The sequence below is a fragment of the Peromyscus leucopus genome, chromosome 23 (genome assembly GCF_004664715.2).
Source record: "Peromyscus leucopus breed LL Stock chromosome 23, UCI_PerLeu_2.1, whole genome shotgun sequence".
NCBI classification, from domain to species: Eukaryota; Metazoa; Chordata; class Mammalia; order Rodentia; family Cricetidae; genus Peromyscus; species Peromyscus leucopus.
In genome coordinates, this window is record NC_051082.1 from 26,475,815 (window position 1) to 26,498,116 (window position 22,302).

General features: G+C 51.2%; 2 protein-coding genes and 1 non-coding gene across 3 annotated transcripts; 1 reads left to right on the forward strand and 2 right to left on the reverse strand.

Moving 5' to 3' along the window:
• Positions 1–561: 561 nt before the first annotated feature.
• Bud23 (BUD23 rRNA methyltransferase and ribosome maturation factor) lies at positions 562–11,196 on the reverse strand. Its single transcript, XM_028860668.2, has 12 exons — positions 11,087–11,196; positions 10,958–10,995; positions 8,414–8,509; positions 8,237–8,319; positions 7,929–8,025; positions 6,156–6,252; positions 5,109–5,159; positions 4,328–4,413; positions 3,853–3,898; positions 3,561–3,619; positions 853–942; positions 562–736 (listed from the first exon to the last, which is right to left on the reverse strand). The coding sequence occupies exons 1-12, from the start codon at positions 11,132–11,134 to the stop codon at positions 682–684; spliced, it is 846 nt and encodes a 281-aa protein (XP_028716501.1). The 5' UTR covers positions 11,135–11,196; the 3' UTR covers positions 562–681.
• Positions 1,321–1,453, reverse strand: LOC114686026. Its single transcript, XR_003733517.1, has one exon.
• A 124-nt stretch (positions 11,197–11,320) lies between the features above and the next one.
• Positions 11,321–12,747, forward strand: Dnajc30 (DnaJ heat shock protein family (Hsp40) member C30). Its single transcript, XM_028860669.2, has one exon. It carries the CDS (start codon positions 11,336–11,338, stop codon positions 11,993–11,995), a length of 660 nt encoding a protein of 219 aa, XP_028716502.1. The 5' UTR covers positions 11,321–11,335; the 3' UTR covers positions 11,996–12,747.
• Positions 12,748–22,302: the final 9,555 nt, after the last annotated feature.

Below are 22,302 nucleotides of genomic sequence, written 5' to 3' on the forward strand. Positions count from 1 at the left end.
CGTCTGCAGGACTGGATGCAGGTGTGGGTGGCCAGGGCCCCGTCTGCAGGACTGGATGCAGGTGTGGGTGGCCAGGGCCCGTCTGCAGGACTGGATGCAGGTGTGGGTGGCCAGGTCCATCTGCAGGACTGGATGCAGGTGTGGGTGGCCAGGGCCGTTGCAGGACTGACTGGATGCAGGTGTGGGTGGCCAGGTCCATCTGCAGGACTGGATGCAGGTGTGGGTGGCCAGGGCCGTTGCAGGACTGGATGCAGGTGTGGGTGGCCAGGGCAGGACTGGATGCAGGTGTGGGTGGCCAGGGCCCCGTCTGCAGGACTGGATGCAGGTGTGGGTGGCCAGGGCCATCTGCAGGACTGGATGCAGGTGTGGGTGGCCAGGGCCCACCTGCAGGATGGGATGCAGGTGTGGGTGGCCAGGGCCCCGTCTGCAGGACTGGATGCAGGTGTGGGTGGCCAGGGCCCCGTCTGCAGGACAGGATGCAGGTGTGGGTGGCCAGGTCCCACCTGCAGGACTGGGATGCAGGTGTGGGTGGCCAGGGCCCCGTCTGCAGGACTGGATGCAGGTGTGGGTGGCCAGGGCCGTTGCAGGACTGGATGCAGGTGTGGGTGGCCAGGGCCCCGTCTGCAGGACTGGATGCAGGTGTGGGTGGCCAGACTCTCCATTTGATTAGATACAGCGCCCTCAGAAGCGGGGCTTGCGCTTTCGGCCAGTGTACTGGGTGTCGGGTCTGACCTCCCTGCAGACAGACAGAACAGACTTGAGAATGAAGAGCTCTGAGACCTCAAAGGCAGGTGACCTCTTGGTGGCCACAGCCTCCCGCTCCCCGCCTGCCTATCCCCAGCTGGCACTCACTTGCCCTGGCGCCTGCGCCTCTCCTTCTTCTCTAGGACCCACTCCCGGCTCTTCTTCACCAGGTCCCGCCGTGCCTTCTTGTGTGGCACCCTAGCCAGAGACGGAGGTGAGAGGGTGGCTAAGCTGTTCGGGGGGGGGGGGCAGCCCTGAGGCCCTCTCTTCCCGTCTATAACCTCCACTCGGGACACTTCCACAACAGGACCAGAACCCTGGTGTAGCAGAGCTGTGGGGTGCAGTCCCTGTCCCTGCAAGGTATCACAGGTAGATGGCCTTGTGTCTGACACACCTGTCCATAGATAACTCCGGGAAGGAGTAACTCAAGAGCCTGGTGGTGTCCAAGGAGAGCCATGGTACCTGCACAGTCCAATGCTGCCACTTAAGTTCCTTGTCAGGGTTGGGGTTCAGTGTGCTTAGCAGATGCCAGTGTTGTCCCCCCACACCCACCCCCTGCCTCACTCCAGCATCTGTCAATGTCTGAGGCAGGAAAACAAGGCTGCCCACTCACGGCAGTCTTGACGAAGATGCTCCTCACGGACTGATCTTGGCCTCCATCCCTGGCTGAGGAGGAACGTGATCCCCACGGCCCAGGGGACAAAAGGCCCAAGGAAGAGAGGGAGCCTGCCCACCCACCCACAGCCACATTCCCATTGGCTGCTGGGATGAAGGGATCCAGCCTAGCTTGAAGGAGAACTGCCAGCTGCTTCAGGATGGCCTGTGGCCCCTGGGTGCGGGCAGGAGCCATGACCTAGCCTTGCCACACTTTCCCCGCAGCAGAGTCAAGAGCTACTCAGCATCTGCAGCAGGGGCTGGGCTGTGTGCAGCACCCCAGACCACGGGAGGCCAGAGGGAGCCATGGAGGAAGGAAGAGCAGCATGTTGGTCTGGCAGTCAGTAAGGAGCCTGCCCTCCTCCTCTGTGGGCAGGTGAACATGTCAGCGATGTTACAGTGACATGCCTCGCCATCACGCACACTGTGGGGTGTGTGAGGATGGCTTGTGACAGGAACCTGGTTGGCCAGGAAGAAGAGGGAAGGAGGGGACTGTGGGGTGAGGAAGAGGGAAGAGGGCTGGAATCGCCCAGAAGAGCAGGGCCAGGGCTGGCAACCATTCCACTCACACAGACACTAGTGTAGAGCTAAGGGGCCCTACGATGAGTGGAGGGGATTGGACACCTTGTACTTCTCTGCAAAGCCAAGTAGAAACATCTAGAAGATGTCCCAGAGCTCAGGGGCATGAGCAGGGGAGTCAGAAAGGAGTGGCCAAGGGTCAGGGGCAAGGTGTGGTCAGAGGTCAAGGCAATCGCAGGGGAATCAAAGATTGTGCGGACACACGGAACACTGTGGGGGCGCTGTAAACGGGAGCATCCTGTGGGACAGGAAATTTGTTTAAGTAAAGATGTGCTACATTTGTTTGTGCTGCAGAAAAGTTGTTTAATGATGTAAAGATGTGTTGCTGTTTCACCTTGCCTGCCTAAGGCGTCTGATTGGTCTAATAAGAAGCTAAACAGCCAATAGCGAGGCAGAGGAGGGGTAGGCAGGGCTGGTGGGGAGAGAGAAGAGGGGGCCAGCCAGTGGCCGGTCAGTCACAGAGGAAGCAGGATGGGGACAGTACGCAGATGAGGCAAATGCTCCTCAGGGCAGCACACAGATGAACAGAAATGGGTTACGTTAAAGAAGTTATCTAGAAGGCTGGAGAGATGGCTCAGTGGTTAGAGCACCGACTGCTCTTCCAGAGGTCCTGAGTTCAATTTCCAGCAACCACATGGTGGCTCACAACCATCTGTAATGAGATCTGGTGCCCTCTTCTGGCCTGTAGACATACATGCAGGCAGAATACTGTATACATAATAAATAAATCTTAAAAAAAAAAAGTTATCTAGAAACAATCCTAAGCTAAGGCCAAGCATTCATAATTAAAAGACTCCATATCATGATGCGGGGGCTGGTCCAAGAAGCCTGCTATAGGAACACGATGCGGGTCACTGAAGAAAGGCAAGAGAAAGTCTTCGGGGTGACTGAAAGGTAAGTGACCACAGGTACCAGGAGTGCTGGGGCGGGGGTGGTGAGGCCGGGGAACCTGCTTCTCTCCATAGTGAAACAGAAACAGCAGGCGAGCTGGCTGAGAAGAGCAGGGGCTTGCTGCAGAAGCCCGGCCCCAGCCCTCCCCACTCCTTCCTGAGCTCCCCGGCTCATTTCCCATTGAACTCGGGGATTCTTCTACAGGTTTTCACTCAGCTTTGCTGAGGAAGCACCAGGCATCCAACCCCCTCCACGCATCTTAGGGCCGCTCATCCTCACACCAGTGTCTGTTGGTGACATGTGTTCTCCGTTAGCTGGGCTGTGTTGGATGGTCTGAGCATCTGTTCCCCAACTGTGAGCTATGTGTGTAGACAGGCATGACTCGAGGGTAGAGATGAGGATGCACGGGCCAAGGAAGGCCGGGGCCCAGGCTGTGAGGGGGTTATGGGGGGAGGAACGTCACAGGAGCACCCTGCCAAGTGTGTGGAGAAGGGCCATGTGCAGGCTCACACGGGACGCCAAGACGCTGTGGCGGCCCCAGTACCCAGGCTGAGGAGGAGGCAGACATAGCCCACCCAGGCACACTGGGTTGTGACATCACTTTGGCACAGCAGCTGTGTCTAACCTGACTGGGGTGAGAGCCGAGAGAAATGCCCCAGCCCTTGCCTGGTCCCCACACCGATGCACCTTACCTTTCACTGGTGAAAGCGGACTCAGTGGCCCGGTCTGCATCCTGACTTTCAGTCAGCCCCTGTACGAGACAAAACTCCTAAGTCACCCTGGTACTTACTGCCCCAACAGACACATGGGCACCCAGGCCCGAGGAACCCGGCAGGTCTGCAAGTCAGGCTACAGGGGTTGGTGTTCCTTCTTCCTAGGACCTGCAGAAGTCTCAGAGAGTTGGGCTCTGTGCAGGGGATTGGGGAACCCTGACCACCGAGGCCCTCCCAGCATGCTCTTGTGCTGGGAGCCCAGAACCCTTACCTTTGGCAGGGAGGTGGAAGGCCCAGAAAACAGACAGAGGTAGAACCTGAAACAAGGCAGGGACACAATGAAGCCTAGCTTACAAGGCCTGGCAGGAAGAGACAAGTCCTTGTCCTCTGTCTTTTGCGGTCCTGTCCACCTACCCAGCATTCCTCCGTAGCCTGCAAGGGCCCCACAGCTGTGCCGACGGCTCTTGAGGCCCAGCACTCACTGTGTATGGTATACACCTGCAGTCCGAGGTCCAGCTCATGTGTTGACAGGGTTTCTCACTGTCCTCGAGCTCGTCACGTAGGCTAGGCTGGCCCGCCCGCGATTCTCCAGAGACCCGCCTATCTCATCTCCCCGGTGCCTCATCAGGGTTCTAAGCACGAAGCACCACGCCTGGCCTTTTGCACGGATGCTGGAGTTGGGGGCCCAGGGCCCCGTGTTTGCACAGAAAACACTTCACCCACTGAGCCCTGCCCCCCACACTCACTTCTTGGCTTTCGCACTGTTGGGGAAGTCCACCACCACGCCACCGGTGAAGCCTGCCCTTGTGGCCTGCGTTGTGATCAGCTCCAGCTGAGGAGAGGGGCAGAGGGTGGATGGGGGGGGGACAGACGCTCTAGAGGTCCTCAGCCCTCACTGGTCAGACTCTAAAGCACAGTCTAGCTAGACCTCTCCAAGGCAGAAAGTGGTGGCTTTGGGTCTCCGCAGCCCCACCCCGTGGAGGGAAGTGTCAGAACAAAGCGGTTCTGCTGGTGGCCACCTTCTGGTCCAGGGACCCATCTCCCGGCCCTCAGGAAACTGGACCAGACTCAGTCCTGTTACGGAGCAGGGACCTGCAGGTCACCGTCATTCTAAGGCCTAACTCAAGCTGACGGCCTCTTGCCTGCTTCCACTCTATCCCTGGGGTTATGGAGATGGGTAACATTACTGCTCATTCTGTGACACCACCGTAGCAGCTTTGCATTTCTCTCTCAGTGCTGGGGATGGAGACCAGGTCCTCATGTACTAGATGAGGCTCGACCACAGAGCCACATCCCCAGCCTGCCACTGAATCATCATCTGTCAGCAGGAGACAACGACCCCAGCCTCCCCTACAGGTACACCCCTCTCGGGGAGCCATCTGGGGTCACTGTGCCATCAACAGGTGCTCCATCCCTCTGTCCCACCAGGTCGCAAGAGGTCCCTGTTCTGCCATGGTGCCCAGTGGCAAGGCAGCGGAGTGGAGAAGGCTGTTCCCCACCCCCACCCCGATCTAGCTAGCTGCTCACCTGCTCCGAGTTCTCAGGGTACAGCTGCAGGACGGCTCGGGCCCCGCGGACCTGTAAGCAGCAGAAACATCATGACCACAGAAGTGCTCGTGGGGTCAGGACCTTCACTTACTAAATAGTTACGAAGCTCCGGTCACGAGCAGAGCTCAGAATGCCACCGTGAACAAGACTCCTGAACCGGGGCCCACGCTGGCAGAGCAGGCACCTGACTTAACAGTTGTGGCAGGAAAAGAACAGTGCATGCCTATAACCGAGGCCTTTGGGAGGCAGAGGCAGGAGGATCACCACATGCTCAAGCCCAGCCTGGTCTATACAGTAGGTCCCAGTCTCGGAAGAAAAAGGGCAAACAAGAATTACTCAGTAAGTGCTGGGATTGCGGTGTGTGCCACAATGTCTGCCGTGAAATGTTTTTTGATTAACGAAGACGGTGACAGAGGAGGGAAGTGCAGAGGACACGGGCAATCTGGCAGGTGACCTCTGTGTGCTGGACACGATGTCACTCTCCTCATTGATTGCCTCAGATGTTGACTGTGATGCTCCTAGGTTTGGTCAGATGTCAGCCCTGTGCATCTGGGCTTTTTTTCTTTTGCATTAAAAAAAATTATTTATTTTTATTTTATGTGCATTGGTGTTTTGCCCACATGTATGTCTGTGTGAGGGTGTTAGGGGCCCTGGAACTGGAGTTACAGACAGCCATGAGCTGCCATGTGGGTGCTGGGAATTGAACCCAGGGCCTCTGGAACAGCAGCCCGTACTCTTAGCCACTGAGCCATCTCTTCAGCCCCTTCTTTTGCATTTTTGAGACAGCTCTAGATGACTTTGAATTCCCTATGTAGCCAAGGCTAGCACTGAGCTCCCAACTCCCCATCCAGTCTCTGCCTCCGAGTGTTAGGATTTCAGGTCTAGACCAGCATGTCCACCGAGTCTCAACAGCCGGTGTGTTCTTTCTAAGCAGCCTTCCTATCGTGGACCTCACTTCAGCCTTGAACTGACAAGGCAGGAGAGTGGCGGACACACGGAGACAGGAGGAGGAGAGCTCATACTCACAAGGACAGAGTACAGGGACGAAAAGAAGCGGTAGAGACGCCTGGCGGGGACGTCCGACTTCTTGTTTGCGTTGCAGAGCCACTGAACAGCTGAGATGCTGGAAAGGAAGGGGTCCAGTCAGGAGGGACCGACGCTGTCCCCACCAACCTCCTGAAGACTCGGCCACCATCCCCCACCACCCGCTTCATATAGACCCTGTCCTGCAGAGGCCAGTCCTCTCCTGGTCACTTACACAACCCAGAACCAGTCGGGGCAGCACTCACTTGCTTCTGCCATCCCAGGGAAATGCCTTCTCACCCTATGTCTGCGTGCAGTGCCTCCAGGTGCCAAGGCCAGGCTGCCCACCTGCCCCTTCCCTCTCTTCCGACAATCAAAGGAAACCCACCGGACAGCACATCCACCCAGCCACTCATCCGTTCTTTCACGTGCTTCTGCTGTGTCTATCTCAAACCTTCGGCGGCTGCACCCCTCACTCTGGCCCACGGCTCCTCACTGCTTTACACAGCCAGCCACAGAATGCCACGTGACTGGTCTGGCATGAGCAAGGCCTTCAGCTTGCTCTCCATCAGGACCTCTGGAAGAGCAGCCAGTGCTCTTAACCGCTGAGCCGTCCCTCCAGCCCCTGCTTCCTATTTCTTTAATATTTTACTTTTGATTTTGAGCCAGGATCTCATGTAGCCTAGCTTCTGACTCCTGTGGCAGAGGATGAGCTTGAACTCCTGATCCTCCTGTCTCCACCTGCTAAGAGCTGGGATTATAACCAGGTGCAGCAGCATTTCATATTTCTAACAGTAATTTTAATGCTCCAGAAGCTGGTCATGGAAGTCCAGGGGCTGGAGAGATGGATCAGTGATGAAGAACACTTGATGCTCTTGGAGAAGACACAAGTTCAGTTCTCAGCACTCAGACAGCAGCTCACAACCATCTCTAGTTCCAGGGGATTGGACACTTCTCTAGCTACCTCAGGGACCAGGCATGCATGTGGTGTACACACACACACACACACACACACACACACACACACACAAACACAAACACAAAAAATAAAAATAAGTTGTTGTTGTTTTTAATTCAGTCTTTCAAGACAGGGTTTCTCTGTGTACGTAGTCCTGGCTACCCTAAAACTTGCTTTGTAGACTAGGCTGGTCTTGAACTCAGAGATATATCTGCCTCTGCCTCTCAAGTGCTGGGATTAAAGGGGTGTGCCGCTACCACCACCTGGGAATAAATTATAGGTTCAGTGTATCTATGATCCCAGCATGGGGGAATGGGAAGCAGAGCCAGGCAGATGCCTGGAAGCTCACTGGCCAGCTGGTCCACCTTGTGTGACATCACTCCAGACCAATAAGAGCTTGTCTGAAACAAAAGGTAGCTAGTGTCTGAGGCCTGACACCCAAGGGTGCTTGCTCCCTTGCCTCCTCCACCTGTTTGTACCCACACACAAGAATGTGCACACACACTATTTTTTAGCCACCTTTGTCCTTATAAATCTCAAAATCTTAGAACATGTACATTTTTAAAATTACATTTATTAACTTTGCATGCATCCTCGTTCACATACAGAGGACAGACAATCATTCCCAAGAACCTTCTTTCTCTCCCACCACATGTGTTCTACATCAAACTCAAGTTTGTCAGGCCCGGTAACTGATCACTGAGCCAGCACACAGGCCCAGCACATGTAAAATTTTAAATATCACGTATGACTGCTATACAGCTGGGTTTGGGAAACACTGGTCTATGGAATTAAGAGCAGGAAGTGAAGAGCCTCACCTGATGCAGCCATCAAAAGAACCTGGTCTGAAAGGGACTCCCTGGCCCATGTCCCCTAGCAGCAGGTCTCCCTCTGTGTCTCGGTCCAAGGCAGCATCTACATCAGAGGAAAAAGTATGGGTACCTCCGCTGCAGATAGGTGTGGTGGGCGGGCCTGTGATCTCAGCCACAGGGAGGCTGAAGCAGGAGCATCTCAAGTTGGGGACTAGCTTGGGCTATATGGCAAGACCTGATCTCAACCAAAAATCCAATTTAGCTGCTCCACACCAAGAGGACAGCCACGTTGGTACGAGACAGAGCAAACTTACCCAACATGGCAGTGCTGATGTCAATGCCCACCCAATAGTGCCCCTCTTCTGAGATGTAGTCTCCACTCAGTCCAGAGCCGCAGCTGGAAGAAACAATCCACAGGCTCTCCCAGAGCTGAACAGTAAGAGACACTCCACCCTACCCAGGCAATGGGACCTGGGGCCCCAGGACCTCACCCGATGTCCAACAGATAAGAGGGCTGACCCTCCGGCAAACAGAGGAGCTCCAATGCTCGCTCAGTCATCTTGGTCTGGATGTCAATCATCCGTGAGCTGGGGAAGTAAAAAAACATGGGAGTGGTCAGGGAGTTCTAGGTCCTAGTTCTCCTAGATCAAAAGGCCACAGTCAACTGGAGGTGCTTTCCTCACTGTAAAATTTTATTTATTTCATTTAGTGTGTGTGTGTGTGTGTGTGTGTGTGTGTCTGTGTGTGTGCATGTGGCCGTCAGAGGCCAGCTTGCTCCATTTGGTTCTCTTCTTCCAACATGTGGGTTCTAGGGTTCGGACTCAGTCAAGAAGCTTGGTGATTACCCTGAGCTATCTCACCAGCCCTTGTCCAACATTTTAAACTGACAATTCTAACCTGAACTCAACAAACTCAAATGTCATCATTAAAAGTAGTCCCGTGATGGGCATGGATGTTTCCACAACATTCCACCACCACTCAAAAGGCTGAGACAGTGTCGGGCGGTGGTGGCGCACGCCTTCAATCCCAGCACTGGGGGGAGGAGGGGCAGAGCCAGGCGGATCTCTGTGAGTTGGAGGCCAGCTTGGTCTACAGAGCGAGATCCAGGACAGGCACCAAAACTACACAGAGAAACCCTGTTTTGAGAGAGAGATAAAAAGGGGGGGTGGGCTGGGCGGTGGTGGCGCACGCCTTTAATCCCAGCACTTGGGAGGCAGAGGCAGGCGGATCTCTGTGAGTTCGAGGCCAGCCTGGACTACCAAGTGAGTCCCAGGAAAGGTGCAAAGCTACACAGAGAAACCCTGTCTTGAAAAACCAAAAAAAAAAAAAAAAAGGGGGGTGGGGGGGGGTGGGCTGAGACAAAACTAAGAGTTTAAGGCCAATCTGGGCAAGACCCTATCTCAAAACAACATCAACATCTCCCCAAGTCCAACTGATACAGTAGCATGTCATTTTACTGTGTACAAATTTTAAGTGCACCAGCTGCAAAGCTGACAGAAATAAGAGCGAATCACTCAGCAGCTGACCAGCCAATGCCTATCTACAACTCTGCTGGGTTTTGATGCTTTATTCCTTAGGAAGGCGTGCTCTCAAAGAGTCATCTGCCGTACTTACTCCCATATGCAGGGCTCAACAACGCACAAGTGTTAGGGATGTGTCTCAGTGGTGGAGCACTTGCCCCACATCCAACAGGCCCTAAGTTCAATACCCAGTACCTCCAAAAAGCCAAAAACGATTCACCTCAGTAGTAAAAAGTGTGTGCCAACCTGCACCCCACCCCCGGGACCTGAAGAGAAAAACCTTACAGCAGTGGTGGCCATGGGGAATGTAACGCAGGCACCAGGTGTGCTGGAGCACACCTCCACAGAACCAGAACCCGAGAGGCAGCGGCAGGCATACCTCTGCGAGTTCACGGCCAGCCAGGGTTACACAGTGAAACTCTGTCTCAAAAGGAAGGTGCGGGTGGGAGACAGAGAGTAACTAGATAAGAACAGGGCATAGTAGTACATGCCTATAATCTCCGCATCCAGACGGCTGAAGCAGGAGGGTCACTACAAGTGAGGCCAGCCTGGGCTACATAATGTAAACATATCTCAAAAAAAAAAAAAAATAGGACAAATAAACGGTAATCAGTTTACTTAACCCATTCACTAAATAATCATTTTTAAGGTCAACATACTCAAAGTGTTATTTCAATATGTAATCAGCAAAAAATTGTGAGCTGTGTCCTTTTTTTTTCCCTTCATCTCTCCACATTAAGTCATTCAGACTTACAGAATTTTAATAGCTAGCTACTGACTGCCATATTGAACAGAATAGTTCTACACCTGGTCTGTCCAAAATCAAGGTCACATACAATGAAACCATAGAGTCCTACATGACGGACCATGCCTGCAATTTTAGTCCTTGGAAGGTGAAGACAAGAGGGTCAGGAATTCAGTCACCTCTGATACATAGCAAGTACAAGAATACCCTTAGCTATAAGAGGTCATTTTCAAACAAATAAAACCAAAAAAAAAAAAAAAAAAAAAAAACCTATCATGTACAGGATTCAGACGATGTTTCTGTCAATGGTTGCCATGACAATTTAGTGCAGTCATGTATTTAAATAAGGCTCACAATAAACCCATAATGAGTATGTCCTCCCTCTTAATAGTACTGATTCCTTTCTGGGGGTGTGGCTCAATGGTAAAACTGCCTAGAATCCCCCAGTGAGGGGCTGGGGGTGTGGCTCGGTGACAGAGCACGTATACAATATGACAGTAGCCTGTTGGTATCCTCTAACTCTTCTTACTTTACCACATGTTTAAAACACACTGTCAAACGATCTAGTGTAAACTGGAAATGAATACACCTACTCTGGAACCAAGGTACCAAGATCCCTCCAGGACTTCGACGGTTAAAAGTTCACTTTTTACCCTGATCCCTCATTTCCCCCACTCCCAAACTGTAAATGCATTCCAAGCGACGCCCATAATCCAGGCGACTTGCCGATCCCGACCCCCGATGCCATTCAACAGCCATGCTCTCCTCACTTGCGAACGTATTTCCGGGCTTCATTCTGGTCATAAAACTGTTGGGAAGAGAAAGACACATGGGATATGAGGGGAAGAATCCAAAACCAAGCATTCTAGAAGAAGATTAAGACCTGACAAGACGCTCACCAGCTCTGGCGGTCCGCTGTGCTCAGGTCTCCGGCTCCGAGACGCCATCTCCAGGGTCCCGCAGCACGCTGCTGCCGGCAAGCGCCAGCGCAATGCTTTGACGTCATCAACCCCGCGTCCGCCCCGCAGCGCTTCCGCTCTAAACTTTCCCCGCCTCTCTTTCCATTTGATTGGCTCCGAGGCGGAGGCGCCGCTCACGATGCGCGGTTTCCATTGGCTGGCTGGGCGCCGCCCTGCCCCCGCCACGACATGGCGGCCGCGCGCTGCCTGGGCTGGCCGCTGTCACCTCTATGGAGACTGTGGCAGCCCCGGGGCTTGCCACGGAGTTCGGCCCCGGGCTTGGGCCCGCGAGGGAGGGCTTACTCCCGCACCGCCCTCTATGAGCTTCTGGGCGTCCCCCCGACGGCCACGCAGGCACAGATCAAAGCGGCGTACTACCGGCAGAGCTTCCTCTACCATCCGGATCGCAACCCCGGCAGCACCGAGGCCGCCGAGCGCTTCACGCGCATCTCCGAAGCTTATCTGGTCCTGGGCAGCACCATCCTCCGTCGCAAGTATGACCGAGGTCTGCTCAGAGACCAGGACCTGCGCGGACCCGGCGTCAAGCCCTCCAGGACACCCCCGGCCGACCCCACCCCTCCTCAACCTCCTCCCTATACTCCTCGGGCTCACGGTGGCACTCGGACCTCTACCGGCGACCGTCGCACTATGTTCGACTTTGACGCCTTCTACCAGGCGCACTATGGGGAACAGCTAGAGAGAGAGCGGCGTCTGCGCGCCCGGAGGGAAGCCCTTCGCAAAAAGAAGGAGGGCGGGTCCAACAAGGGGCTCCGCTGGGACGATACCCGAGATGCCACTTTCTTTATCCTCATTTTCCTCCTCTTCGCCTTCTTCGGGTCCCGTGCTTAATCGGAGAAAAGGAGGGAAGGGGAACCAGCCCAAGAAACTTGCTTTTCTTGACTTTTGAACTATTGGTTGCCTTTCTTAACCTTTGAACTATTGGTCTTGGATTGAACTGACTACCTCTAGGGCGGTTTCTTGACTCTCCTAGCACCTTCCCAGCCTGGCTGGTGATCATCAACACATCCTTCTCCTATGGTCCAGAAAAAGAGGCTCTTCCATGGCCAAGAAAGAGCCCCCAGGATGAAGACACCCGAAAACTAGACATTTAAGTGCTTTCCGGAGTCCCCTGGATGCCGGTTTGTTTCTAGAAGTTGCCTTCCAGATGTCAACCCCCAGAACCGTTGCTCTGGTTTTATCCAGAAGCCCTGAGCAAGCTTTGTCTTGTGCCCTGCCACATGATTATACCATGGGGCAGCACATCCTCTGTAACCTTTGAACAGTGCAATACTTCTGGGTTGTCCGCTGCCAAAAAGATTTAATTCTTGGGGCGTGCATGAAACTTGTCTTTCTGTGTTACTCCAAGCCACAGGTGAGACTTGATCAATGCTCCAGCAGACGCTGGGGATGTGCCTAGCTCAGTGAGAGAATGCTAGCCCGCAGCAGGTACTGGGTTCAGTCCCCAGCACTGCTAAGGTTGTCCCGTGGCCCCCTTCCCCACCAAGAAAGAAGTTAGTGCAAGATTCCCATTTTACTCAGGTCTGTTTCACACCACCTCTGTCATGTGGGAGCCGGAAAACAAAGCCCTGGAGTATAACGAGTATGTCCGTGCGTCCATATTTATCCAGGGTGTGACCTTGGGGGAAGGTGCCTGTGGGTGTAAACGCAGAAGAGTAAATAATTTGCTCTCCTGAGATCTGTCACTATTACTCATATTCTACTCCACAGTGGTGATGTAGGGGGATGCTACGGGGCCAAGTTCGTCTTGGGACAGTGTGCCTGCCTGTCCTTGGTCTGCCTTTCCTTGTAACTGTGCAGCCTGCTAACTGTGACAAGACTTGGAGCTTGAGTTCCTGAGTGTGGCCCATGCATCTGCAGTGCGGATCATAGGTGCCACAAGTCAAATCCTGCTACCGAGAGGCTGTTGGATTGTGGGAGTAATTTTGGGCCCTGGAGCAGCCAGGAGGAGAAGCAGCAGGAGGCTCGCTGGTTAGGGTGGAGATGATGTCCAGAGTAGCCTCTGATCGATGGAGGAGGCTGAGGCTGGAGGATTGTGACCAATTACATAGCAAGACTTGTCTTTAAAAAGATATAAAATGACGGGCATAGTGGCTCACACCTTTAATCACACCTTTAATCTTGGGGGGGAGAAAAAAAAAGATACAAAAAAAGTTGAAAACTAGATTCCTCATATGCTGCTGACCAAGGATTGTAATGAGTTTTTGGGAGAGTTGTCATTTGGATTTGGGGGAAATTTCTGTTGTTTTGTTTTGTTGAGGTACTGTCTAGTAACCCAGGCTGGTCATGAACTTTCTTTGTGCCTGATACTGAACTTTTTTTTTTTTTAAAGATTTATGTATTTATACATTATGTATACAGTGTTCTGTCTGCATGTATGCCTGCAGGCCAGAAGAGGGCGCCAGATCTCATTACAGATGGTTCTGAGCCACCATGTGGTTGCTGGGAATTGAACTCAGGACCTCTGGAAGAGCAGTCAGTGCTCCTAACCTCTGAGCCACCTCTCCAGACCTGATACTGAACTCTTGATCCTCCTGCTTCCACCTTCTTTTTTTGTTGTTTTTCTTTTTTGAGATAAGGTTTTCCTGTGAAGCCCCAACTGTTGTAGAACTAGCTCTGTAGACCAGGCTGGCCTTGAACTTACAGATACTCGACTGCTTCTGCCTCCCAAGAGCTGGGATGACAGGTGCGTACCACCATGACCCGGCTCAGATTTCTGGGTTCTTTTGCTTTTTTTTTTTTAACACCAAACAGCTAGTAGTAACTTGTGGTCAGAGCTACAGCAGTCTTGAGGTCTCCTTACCAGAAGAGGGCATCAGATTATGAGCCACCATGTGGTTCCTGGGAACTGAACACAGGACCTCTGGAAGAGCAGTTAATACTCTTAACCTCTGAGCCATCTCTCCAGCCCAGAGGTGTTGCTGGAGGGCTTCTCTCCAGGTTCCACCAAGCCCTGCAGTCCCACAATCCACGTATAAAATAATCACTCAGATGCTTATATTACTTATAAACTGTATGGCCGTGGCAGGCTTCTTGCTAACTGTTCTTATATCTTAAATTAACCTATTTCTACAAATCTATACCTTGCCACGTGGCTGGTGGCTTACCGGCGTCTTTACATGCTGCTTGTCCTGGCGGTGGCTGCAGTGTCTCCCTGCCTCAGCCTTCCGCTTTTCAGAATTCTTCTCTCTCCTTGTCTCACCTACTTCCTGCTTGGCCACTGGCCAATCAGTGTTTTATTTATTGACCAATCAGAGCAATTTGACATACAGACCATCCCACAGCACTTCCCCTTTTCTTTTTTTTAAAAAGGAAGGTTTTAACTTTTACACATCTCCAAAGCCAGCTTGGTATATTTGGGAATTTGGGCGTAGCTTCTCTTACTACTTCCTGCTGGGGGGAGGGGCACTGTATCTTATGGGGACACAAAGAAAATTTTAAGATCATGGAGTAGTCCGTGAGGCTGTATCATCTGAGCCAGTTGCCTTGAAACGATTCTGGATGTTGAATCATCTGGGCCATGGTGTCATCAGAGACCTTTCAGGTGGTCTTGGCTGGTCAAACCTTATGTATCTTAATCTGGAACAAATCCATAGCCTCTGGCTTTCTGTAGAAACAAAAGCAGAGCCTCCTTTCCAAAGCAACATATCTTTACATCCAAATTTTGAAGTCAAAGTACCTTTAAAATATACATTTTGGCATAACTCAACAGCTTTTGTAATCAAATGTTTTTCTTCAGTTACGAATATCAAAGAGAACATAATCCAGATTCTCTGTGTGATAGCCATCTTTATGTGTCTTATTTTTTTTTTTATTACCTTGAGCCTATTGCTTTAAACTGCAGCCTTTTAAGCCTGCTGGCTCCGCCCACTTCAGCTTCCCAACATGGCGGTGGTACATTTTCGACCAGCTCTGGGAGCCATTAATTCTCAGAAATAGTGGGTCTATGCTTCTATCAAAGCAGCGTGTAGCCCAGAAGCCTCTTTTTTTGTTTTGTACTAGCAAAGGCTAAATCCACCACTCAGCTTAATGTGCCACTTGCAGAGGCCTCATTCCCGCCATACTGCAGGTCAAGCGCACACGCCAGGAACCCGCCAGGAACTCAAACCGGCAGCTGCTGTTTATTTTGAGAGAGACAATTAGGAAGCTGTTTTAGTTCCGTTTAGAATCTTTTTACTCAGGTTTTAGGTGGAAACTCTTGCCAACACATTGGGCGCCATTTGTAGCTAGAGTTTTCCTGCCTTGCCCACAGTCAGGACAAATCTTTGTCACCTGCCAGTCCCACAGCCGCTCAGACCCAACCAAGTAAACACAGAGACTTATATTGCTTACAAACTGTATGGCCGTGGCAGGCTTCTTGCTAACTGTTCTTATAGCTTAAATTAATCCATTTCCATAAATCTATACCTTGCCATGTGGCTGGTGGCTTGCTGGTGTCTTCACATGCTGCTGGTCATGGCGGCAGCTGGCAGTGTCTCCCTGCCTCAGCCTTCTGCTTTTCAGAATTCTCTCTCCTTGTCCCACCTACTTCCTGCCTGGCCACTGGCCAATCAATGTTTTATTTTATTGACCAATCAGAGCAGTTTGACATACAGACCATCCCACAGCCCAGAGGTCCCCTTCTGACTCACATTGGGAATGAGCTAGGACATCGTAAGTACACTGACTGGGGGCATGTGTAAAGCCGAGACAATAGCGATCCACAGCAGAGCTCAGGATGTGGCTCAGTTGGTAGAGTACTTGCCTGGAATGCACAAATCCCTGGGTTCCACCCCCAGCACTCTATAAACCAGACTTGAGGTGGTGTAATCCCAGCACTTTTGTGAATCACAGACTGGCCTAGAACTTTCCATCCTCTGCCTCAGTCTCCTGAGTGCTAGGATTTCAGGCATGCGCTACCACATCCACAGGGGTATCGGAGGCTTTCTGGAGGACATCACGCATGGTTCCCTTGGTATCATTTTATCTTCCCTCCTCCCAAGACCGTATTGGGTTTCCCTTTCCCTACTTCCCGTGTGCCCTGGCAAGGGGGGTAAACTTGGCGATGGACATTAGCCCATGCCTCCGAATGTGGCAATGGCGGTAGTGGGTGAAGAGGTGCGTCCCTGTACAGAGCAGGGATAAGCAGCAGGCATGGAGCTGAAGTGTGCAGGCTCCGTCAAGCTGACAGCAAACAAAGATCGTGCATCTGGGGATTGTCTTTTAGTCAGACTGCTAAAACGGGCAAACTGGATAAAATACCCTTTTATACTGACACAGTGGAGGTACAACCGGATTCCTTCCTTCTGAATTCCTTCCCATGCTACAGCTTTGCCCTCTGTCACCGTTCCAGTATCAGTCAAGACAGGACGTGATAGCGTGTGTATATCCCAGCCTGTGGCCGGCTGAAGCAGGAAGGTCTCCAGTTTAAGGCCAGCCTAGGCTAGATAGTGAGACCCTGTCTCAAGAAAAAGGTCGAAGGGGGGCCTGGTGGTGGACTGGGGAAGCCGAAGCAGGAGGATGACCCATGAGCTTGTGGACCCGCTGGGTCTACATAGTGAATTTCAGAGGGCTATATAGTGAGGCCCTGTTTCAAAAAGGAAAGCGGGGTGGGAGTGAGGCCTGTGGAGGACTCGGTGGTTAAGGAGTTTGTCTTGTTCTGTCCCGGGACCTCCATGGTAGGAGGAGAGACCTGTCTACAGAACTTCTCTTCTGACCTCCACAGAAGCACAGTGGTGTGTGCATGTGTGTGCATGTGCACCCACACACCTCACACACAGACAAAATAAATAAACGTAGTAAAAAGAGATGTGTAGCTTTAGGCCGGGGAGTTGTTTTCTGGGTCACGACTGACTAAGGAGACCCCCACAACACCACAGGAATGTCCACCAACACACGTTTTGGGAAACAAGAGGTCCTGTATCTTGAACCTATGCGAGGTCACGAGACCCTAAGAAGAGAGAGAAGGACCAGCCGGCAGGTCACAGGCCTCTCTTGGCCATTGTCTTGTGGGTGAGGATGCAGAAACCTGGGAATGTGGTGGCTCAGCTGGTAAGGTGTTTGCCTGGCATTCACAAAGCCTGGGGTACCAACTGCTGAGCTACATACACTGAGCATGGTGGTGAGACCTGTAATCACAAGAGGATCCGAAGTTCAGTGTCATCCTAAGACACAGAGGTTTAAGGCTAGCCTAGGCTACATAAGGCCTGTCTCAAAATAAATAAAGGAAAATTAATCTCAGACTTTGACTGCTCTCAGTTCAGCCTCCCTGGGATGAAGTCATACTTCCATCTGCCTGTGGATGACATCATAGGGTGCACCCGCCTCACTGGGTGCTACCCCTCATGTAGGTTAGCTCTCAGATCCAACTTGCAACTTAGGTAAGGTACTACCTTACCTGTAGAGCCTCTGAGTTGGTAAGTAGTGCCCTCTCTGTGTTAAAACCATAGTGAGCACCAGGAACAAAGGTTCCATCCCTAACATGGCATCGGTGGAAATGGTGGTGCCATCTGCAAGTCCAGTACACAAGAAGCAGAGGCAGAAGGATGAGACGCTCAGGGTCTTCTCCAGGTGCAGTGGAATAAGCCTTTAATCCCAGCATTCAGGAGGCAGGAGCAGGCTGATCTCTGCCTCTGAGGCCAGCCAGGGCTGTGAAGTCAGATCTTGTCTCAAACCATAACAACAAAGAACTAAAGGCAGGTTAGAGAGTTGGGGGCTTTGCGATTTGGTTCTGTAGTTAAGAGCATGCACTGCTTTTGTAGAGGGCTGAGGTCCATTCCCAGCACCCATATCAGGTGGCTCACGATGGCCTGTAACTCCAGCTTCAGGGGATCCAACACCCTTTTCTGGTCTCTGTGGATACCGCACTCACACATAAGACACAGACACACTGGTACATAAAACAAATAGCTGGGTGGCGGTGGCGGCGCCGGCGGCGCCGGCGGCAGCACATGCCTTTAATCCTAGCACTCAGGAGGCAGATGCAGGCAGATCTCTGGAAGTTCAAGGCCAGCCTGGTCTACAAAGTAAGTTCCAGGACAGCCAGAGCTACACAGAGAAACCCTGTCTTGAGAGGAAAAAAAAAAAAGACTCTTGTTCTGGAGCTGAAGAGATCACTCAGCAATTAAGAGCACTGTCTGCTCTTTCTTCCAAAGGACCTGGGTTCAATTCCCAGCACACACATTGCAGCTCACAACTCTTTGTAAGTTCCAAGGGATAAGGAATCCAACATACAAAGATATACATGCAGGCAAAACACCAATGCACATTTAAAAATTAAAAAGGGAGAGAGGCAAAAATGGAGTAGAGCCCCACAGCCTGCTGGGACTTGTGTTTAAAAGAAAAAAAATATATAAAATAATTCTCTAAAAAGAAAAAGTATGGCCAGGTGGTGGTGCACACCTTTAATTGAAGCACCCAGGAAGCAGAGGCAGGCTGACCTCTGTGAGTTCGAGGCCAGCCTGGTCTACAGAGTGAGTTCCAGGACAGCCAGAGCTACACAGAGAAACCCTGTCTCAAAAAAACAAAAAGAAAAAACAGAAAAAAGAAAAAGGATGAAGCATTTGAGGCTAGCTTGTGCTACACATGAGACAGTGTACAAACAATCACATAAAGACCACATAAGAAAGAGAAGCTGAATGATAGAGAAAGAGAGGGCGGGAACATTTCTCATAGAAACGGACTGCTTTGCTTCTTCACCTTGCTGACCCCTGCATGGATTTGAGTCTGGGCCGATGAGATGGCTCACCAGCTTACCACCAAGACTGACAACCTGAGTCACTCCTGATCCCCAGGATCTACAGTAGAAAGAGAGAACCATCTCCCACAAGTTGTCCTCTGACCTCCGCTCCTGCCTGTGCGCACACACACACAAATATATATATAATATATATTGGTTTTTCGAGACAGGGTTTCTCTGTGTAGCTTTGCACCTTTCCTAGATCTCGCTCTGTAGACCAGGCTGGCCTCGAACTCACAAAGATCTGCCTGGCTCTGCCTCCTGAGTGCTGGGATTAAAGGTGTGTGACACCACCGTCCAGCCAAATATGTTTTTTATAACCTTTGTTTTAAACAGAAAGATGATTATAAATCTTCAATTTTTTTTCAAAGCTGGGATTGAACCCAGAATTTGCACGTGCTAGGCAACTACTTTGCCATTGAGCCACACCCCACCCCAGCCCTCAGTGGGGGATTCTAGACACTGTCTACCTACTTTGGAGTTACAGAGTCTCAGCTCCTGAGTGTAAGTCACTTTAGTTAGGAGTCGTGGTTGGTTTGTTATCGTTTGGGAGACAGTGTATTTCTATGTAGCCTAGGGTGGCCTGGAGTTGCCTGTATTCTTTACAGGTACACTAAGGATCTTGAAGGGCTTAGCCAAATGCAGAAGTTCTTGGTACAGTCACAACCCTTCAACTCAGTCCTGAGGGTAACCTGGTGTATAGTGGGATAAACCCACAGCTAGCCCAGATAGTGGAAACCATCCTTGTTTCTGTCCCTGGGTGATTAGGGCTAAGCTCTTAGCCAGAGCTCTGTAGAGATCATAGGCTGGTCAGTAACTGCTTGACTTGGTGAACCTTGGTTGGCACATTGTTCGCTTAGCAGGACATACTGGCGCACACCTTTTATCCGAGCCCTTGGAAGGCAGAGGCAAGTGGATCTCTGAATCAAGGCTAGCTTGGTCTATAGAATGAGAACCTATCTAAAGAAGAGGAGGAGGAAGGAAGTCTATTTAATACCAACATGTTTCCTACTTGAAAAATGAGGGGCTCTGGGGAAAATATATAGAAACTGGCCCAAACAAAACCATGAGTATCAGACTTCCTGGGGCAGCACCATTCCCAGAAGAATGGTTCACTGGAAGATGTTTTCACCAAGCCTGACAAACGGAGTTCAGTCCCGACATGGTGGACAGATCTGACTCCAGCAAATTAATGCGCCTGCAGGAGCAAGCACGCGTACATTCGCCCACCCACCCACCCACTCACACAAATAAGTGTAATTAAACAAGCAGATCTGGGGCTGGAGAGATGGCTCAGCAGTTAAAAATATTTGCGTTTCCTCCTCTTCCAGAGGACCAGATTCAATTCTCTGAACCTACTTACTGGGTTCTGCTCCAAAGGATCAAATGCCATCTTCTGGCATCCAAAGGCACACACACAAGCAGGTGCACAGACACACAGAGACACATAAATAAATAATAAATCTTCAACAAGCAACAACAAAAACAACTTCCTGTCTGGGCATGGGTATCCACATAGTAAGCAGTCCAGAAACCTTTTTTTTTTTTTTTCAAAACCAGAACTGGGCAGAAAAGGAGGCTCAGTGGTTAAGCGCACCTGCTGTGCAAGCGTGAGGATGGAGTTTAGTTCTCAGTATCTAGGTAATAAGCCATTCCTCCCATACACTCCCGTAACCCCAAGTCTGAGGGGGCAGAGACATGGCGATTGCTGGGGTTCGACAGCTGAGAAAATGTGAGCCCCAAGTTCAGGGAGAGACCCTGCCTCAAAAGAATAAGGAGGGTAATAGGAGAGGACACTTGATGCCCTCTTCTGGCTTCTGTAAGCCTAGGAGCACACACCCTCCCAATACACACACACACACACACACACACACACACACACACACACACGCACACACAGACTCACACAGACACATACAAATAAATGAATAATAATAAAAAGCCAAGCCGGGCAGTGGTGGCACACGCCTTTAATCCTAGCACTTGGGAGACAGACAAGTGGATCTCTGTGAGTTCGAAGCCAGCCTGGGCTACAGGATGAGTTCCAGGACAGCCAGAGCTACACAGAGAAACCCTGTCTTGAAAATGCAACAAAACAACACTGTGTTTCCAAACCCAATGCTCTGCCCCCTTAAAAAGAAATGTCCCCAATAAGGGCTTGCAAGATGGTTCAGTAGGTAAAGCGCTTGATGCCAAGTTGATTGACACCTTGAGTTTGATCCCTGAGACCCACATGGTGGGAAGTAGAGGACCAACTCCTGTAAGTTGTTCTCTGGCTTCCAAATGCATATCATGACATGTGACCTCCCCTGTAAACTAAGTCAATAAATGTAATTTAAAAACTATTTTCCAGTTCTCCAGGTAACAAAACAGCCATTCCTAGGGTTATAGATGTGTGCCATGGTGCTGACTGCAGGCTGCTGGAGTCTGTAATGGGTAGATTATTTATTTTTGTATTGAAAGTAGAGATGGACTCCAAGGCATCACCAACGCTAGGCAATCTCTTGACTGTTGAAGCACACCTACAGCCCGCCCCCCCCCCCAGGGTAAAACTTTTCTTCTAAGCCTCTCACTGTGTACTCTAGTCTTTTCCTCTCTCACATAGGATCATCCCAGGGTCATTCCCAGGCATGTTCATCCCTAGAACCCAGATGTATAACATTTAAAGTAGAAATGACTGAAATCTTCAGAACAGACCATGCACCTGCTAGCTGGGAACATTATGAATCTTTGTTTTGGTTTTTGAGACACAGTCTCACTATGTAGCCCTCTCTGGCCTGGAACTCACACTACGTAGACCAAACTGGCCTTGAACTCATATAGATATGCCTGCCTCTGCCTCCCAAGGACTGGGACTACAGGTATGGGCCACCATACCTCACCTCACTGGGAGGCAACCTGAAGGACCCATCCAGTTCCCATGGTAACAATTATCCCTTTTTATTTTATTTATTTTATTTTATTTTATTTTATTTTTTTGGTTTTTCGAGACAAGGTTTCTCTGTGTAGTTTTGGCGCCTTTCCTGGATCTCACTCTGTAGCCCAGGCTGGCCTCGAACTCCCTTTCTATACTCTCTCTTGCACTGGGGCTTTTGGTTTTGTTTTGAATTTTGAAACAAAGTTTCTTTTAGCCCAGGCTGGTTTTAAATTTCCTTCGAAGTCATGGATGACCTTGAATTTCTGACCCTCCTGTCTCCAGCTCCCAAATGCTGAGATTACAGACATGAACTACCGCACTTGGTTTATGGGTTGCTGGGGATAGAACCCAGGACTTCATGCATGCGAGGCAGGCACTCTACCAACCAAGCCACATCCCCAAGCTGGCTGGCTTTTTCTCTACTTCTTACCTGCCCTAGGGAAGGAAGGCTGAGGCCAGTGCAGGCCACTGAGCCCTTCTAGAAAATAATCCTCAGAGTCCCGA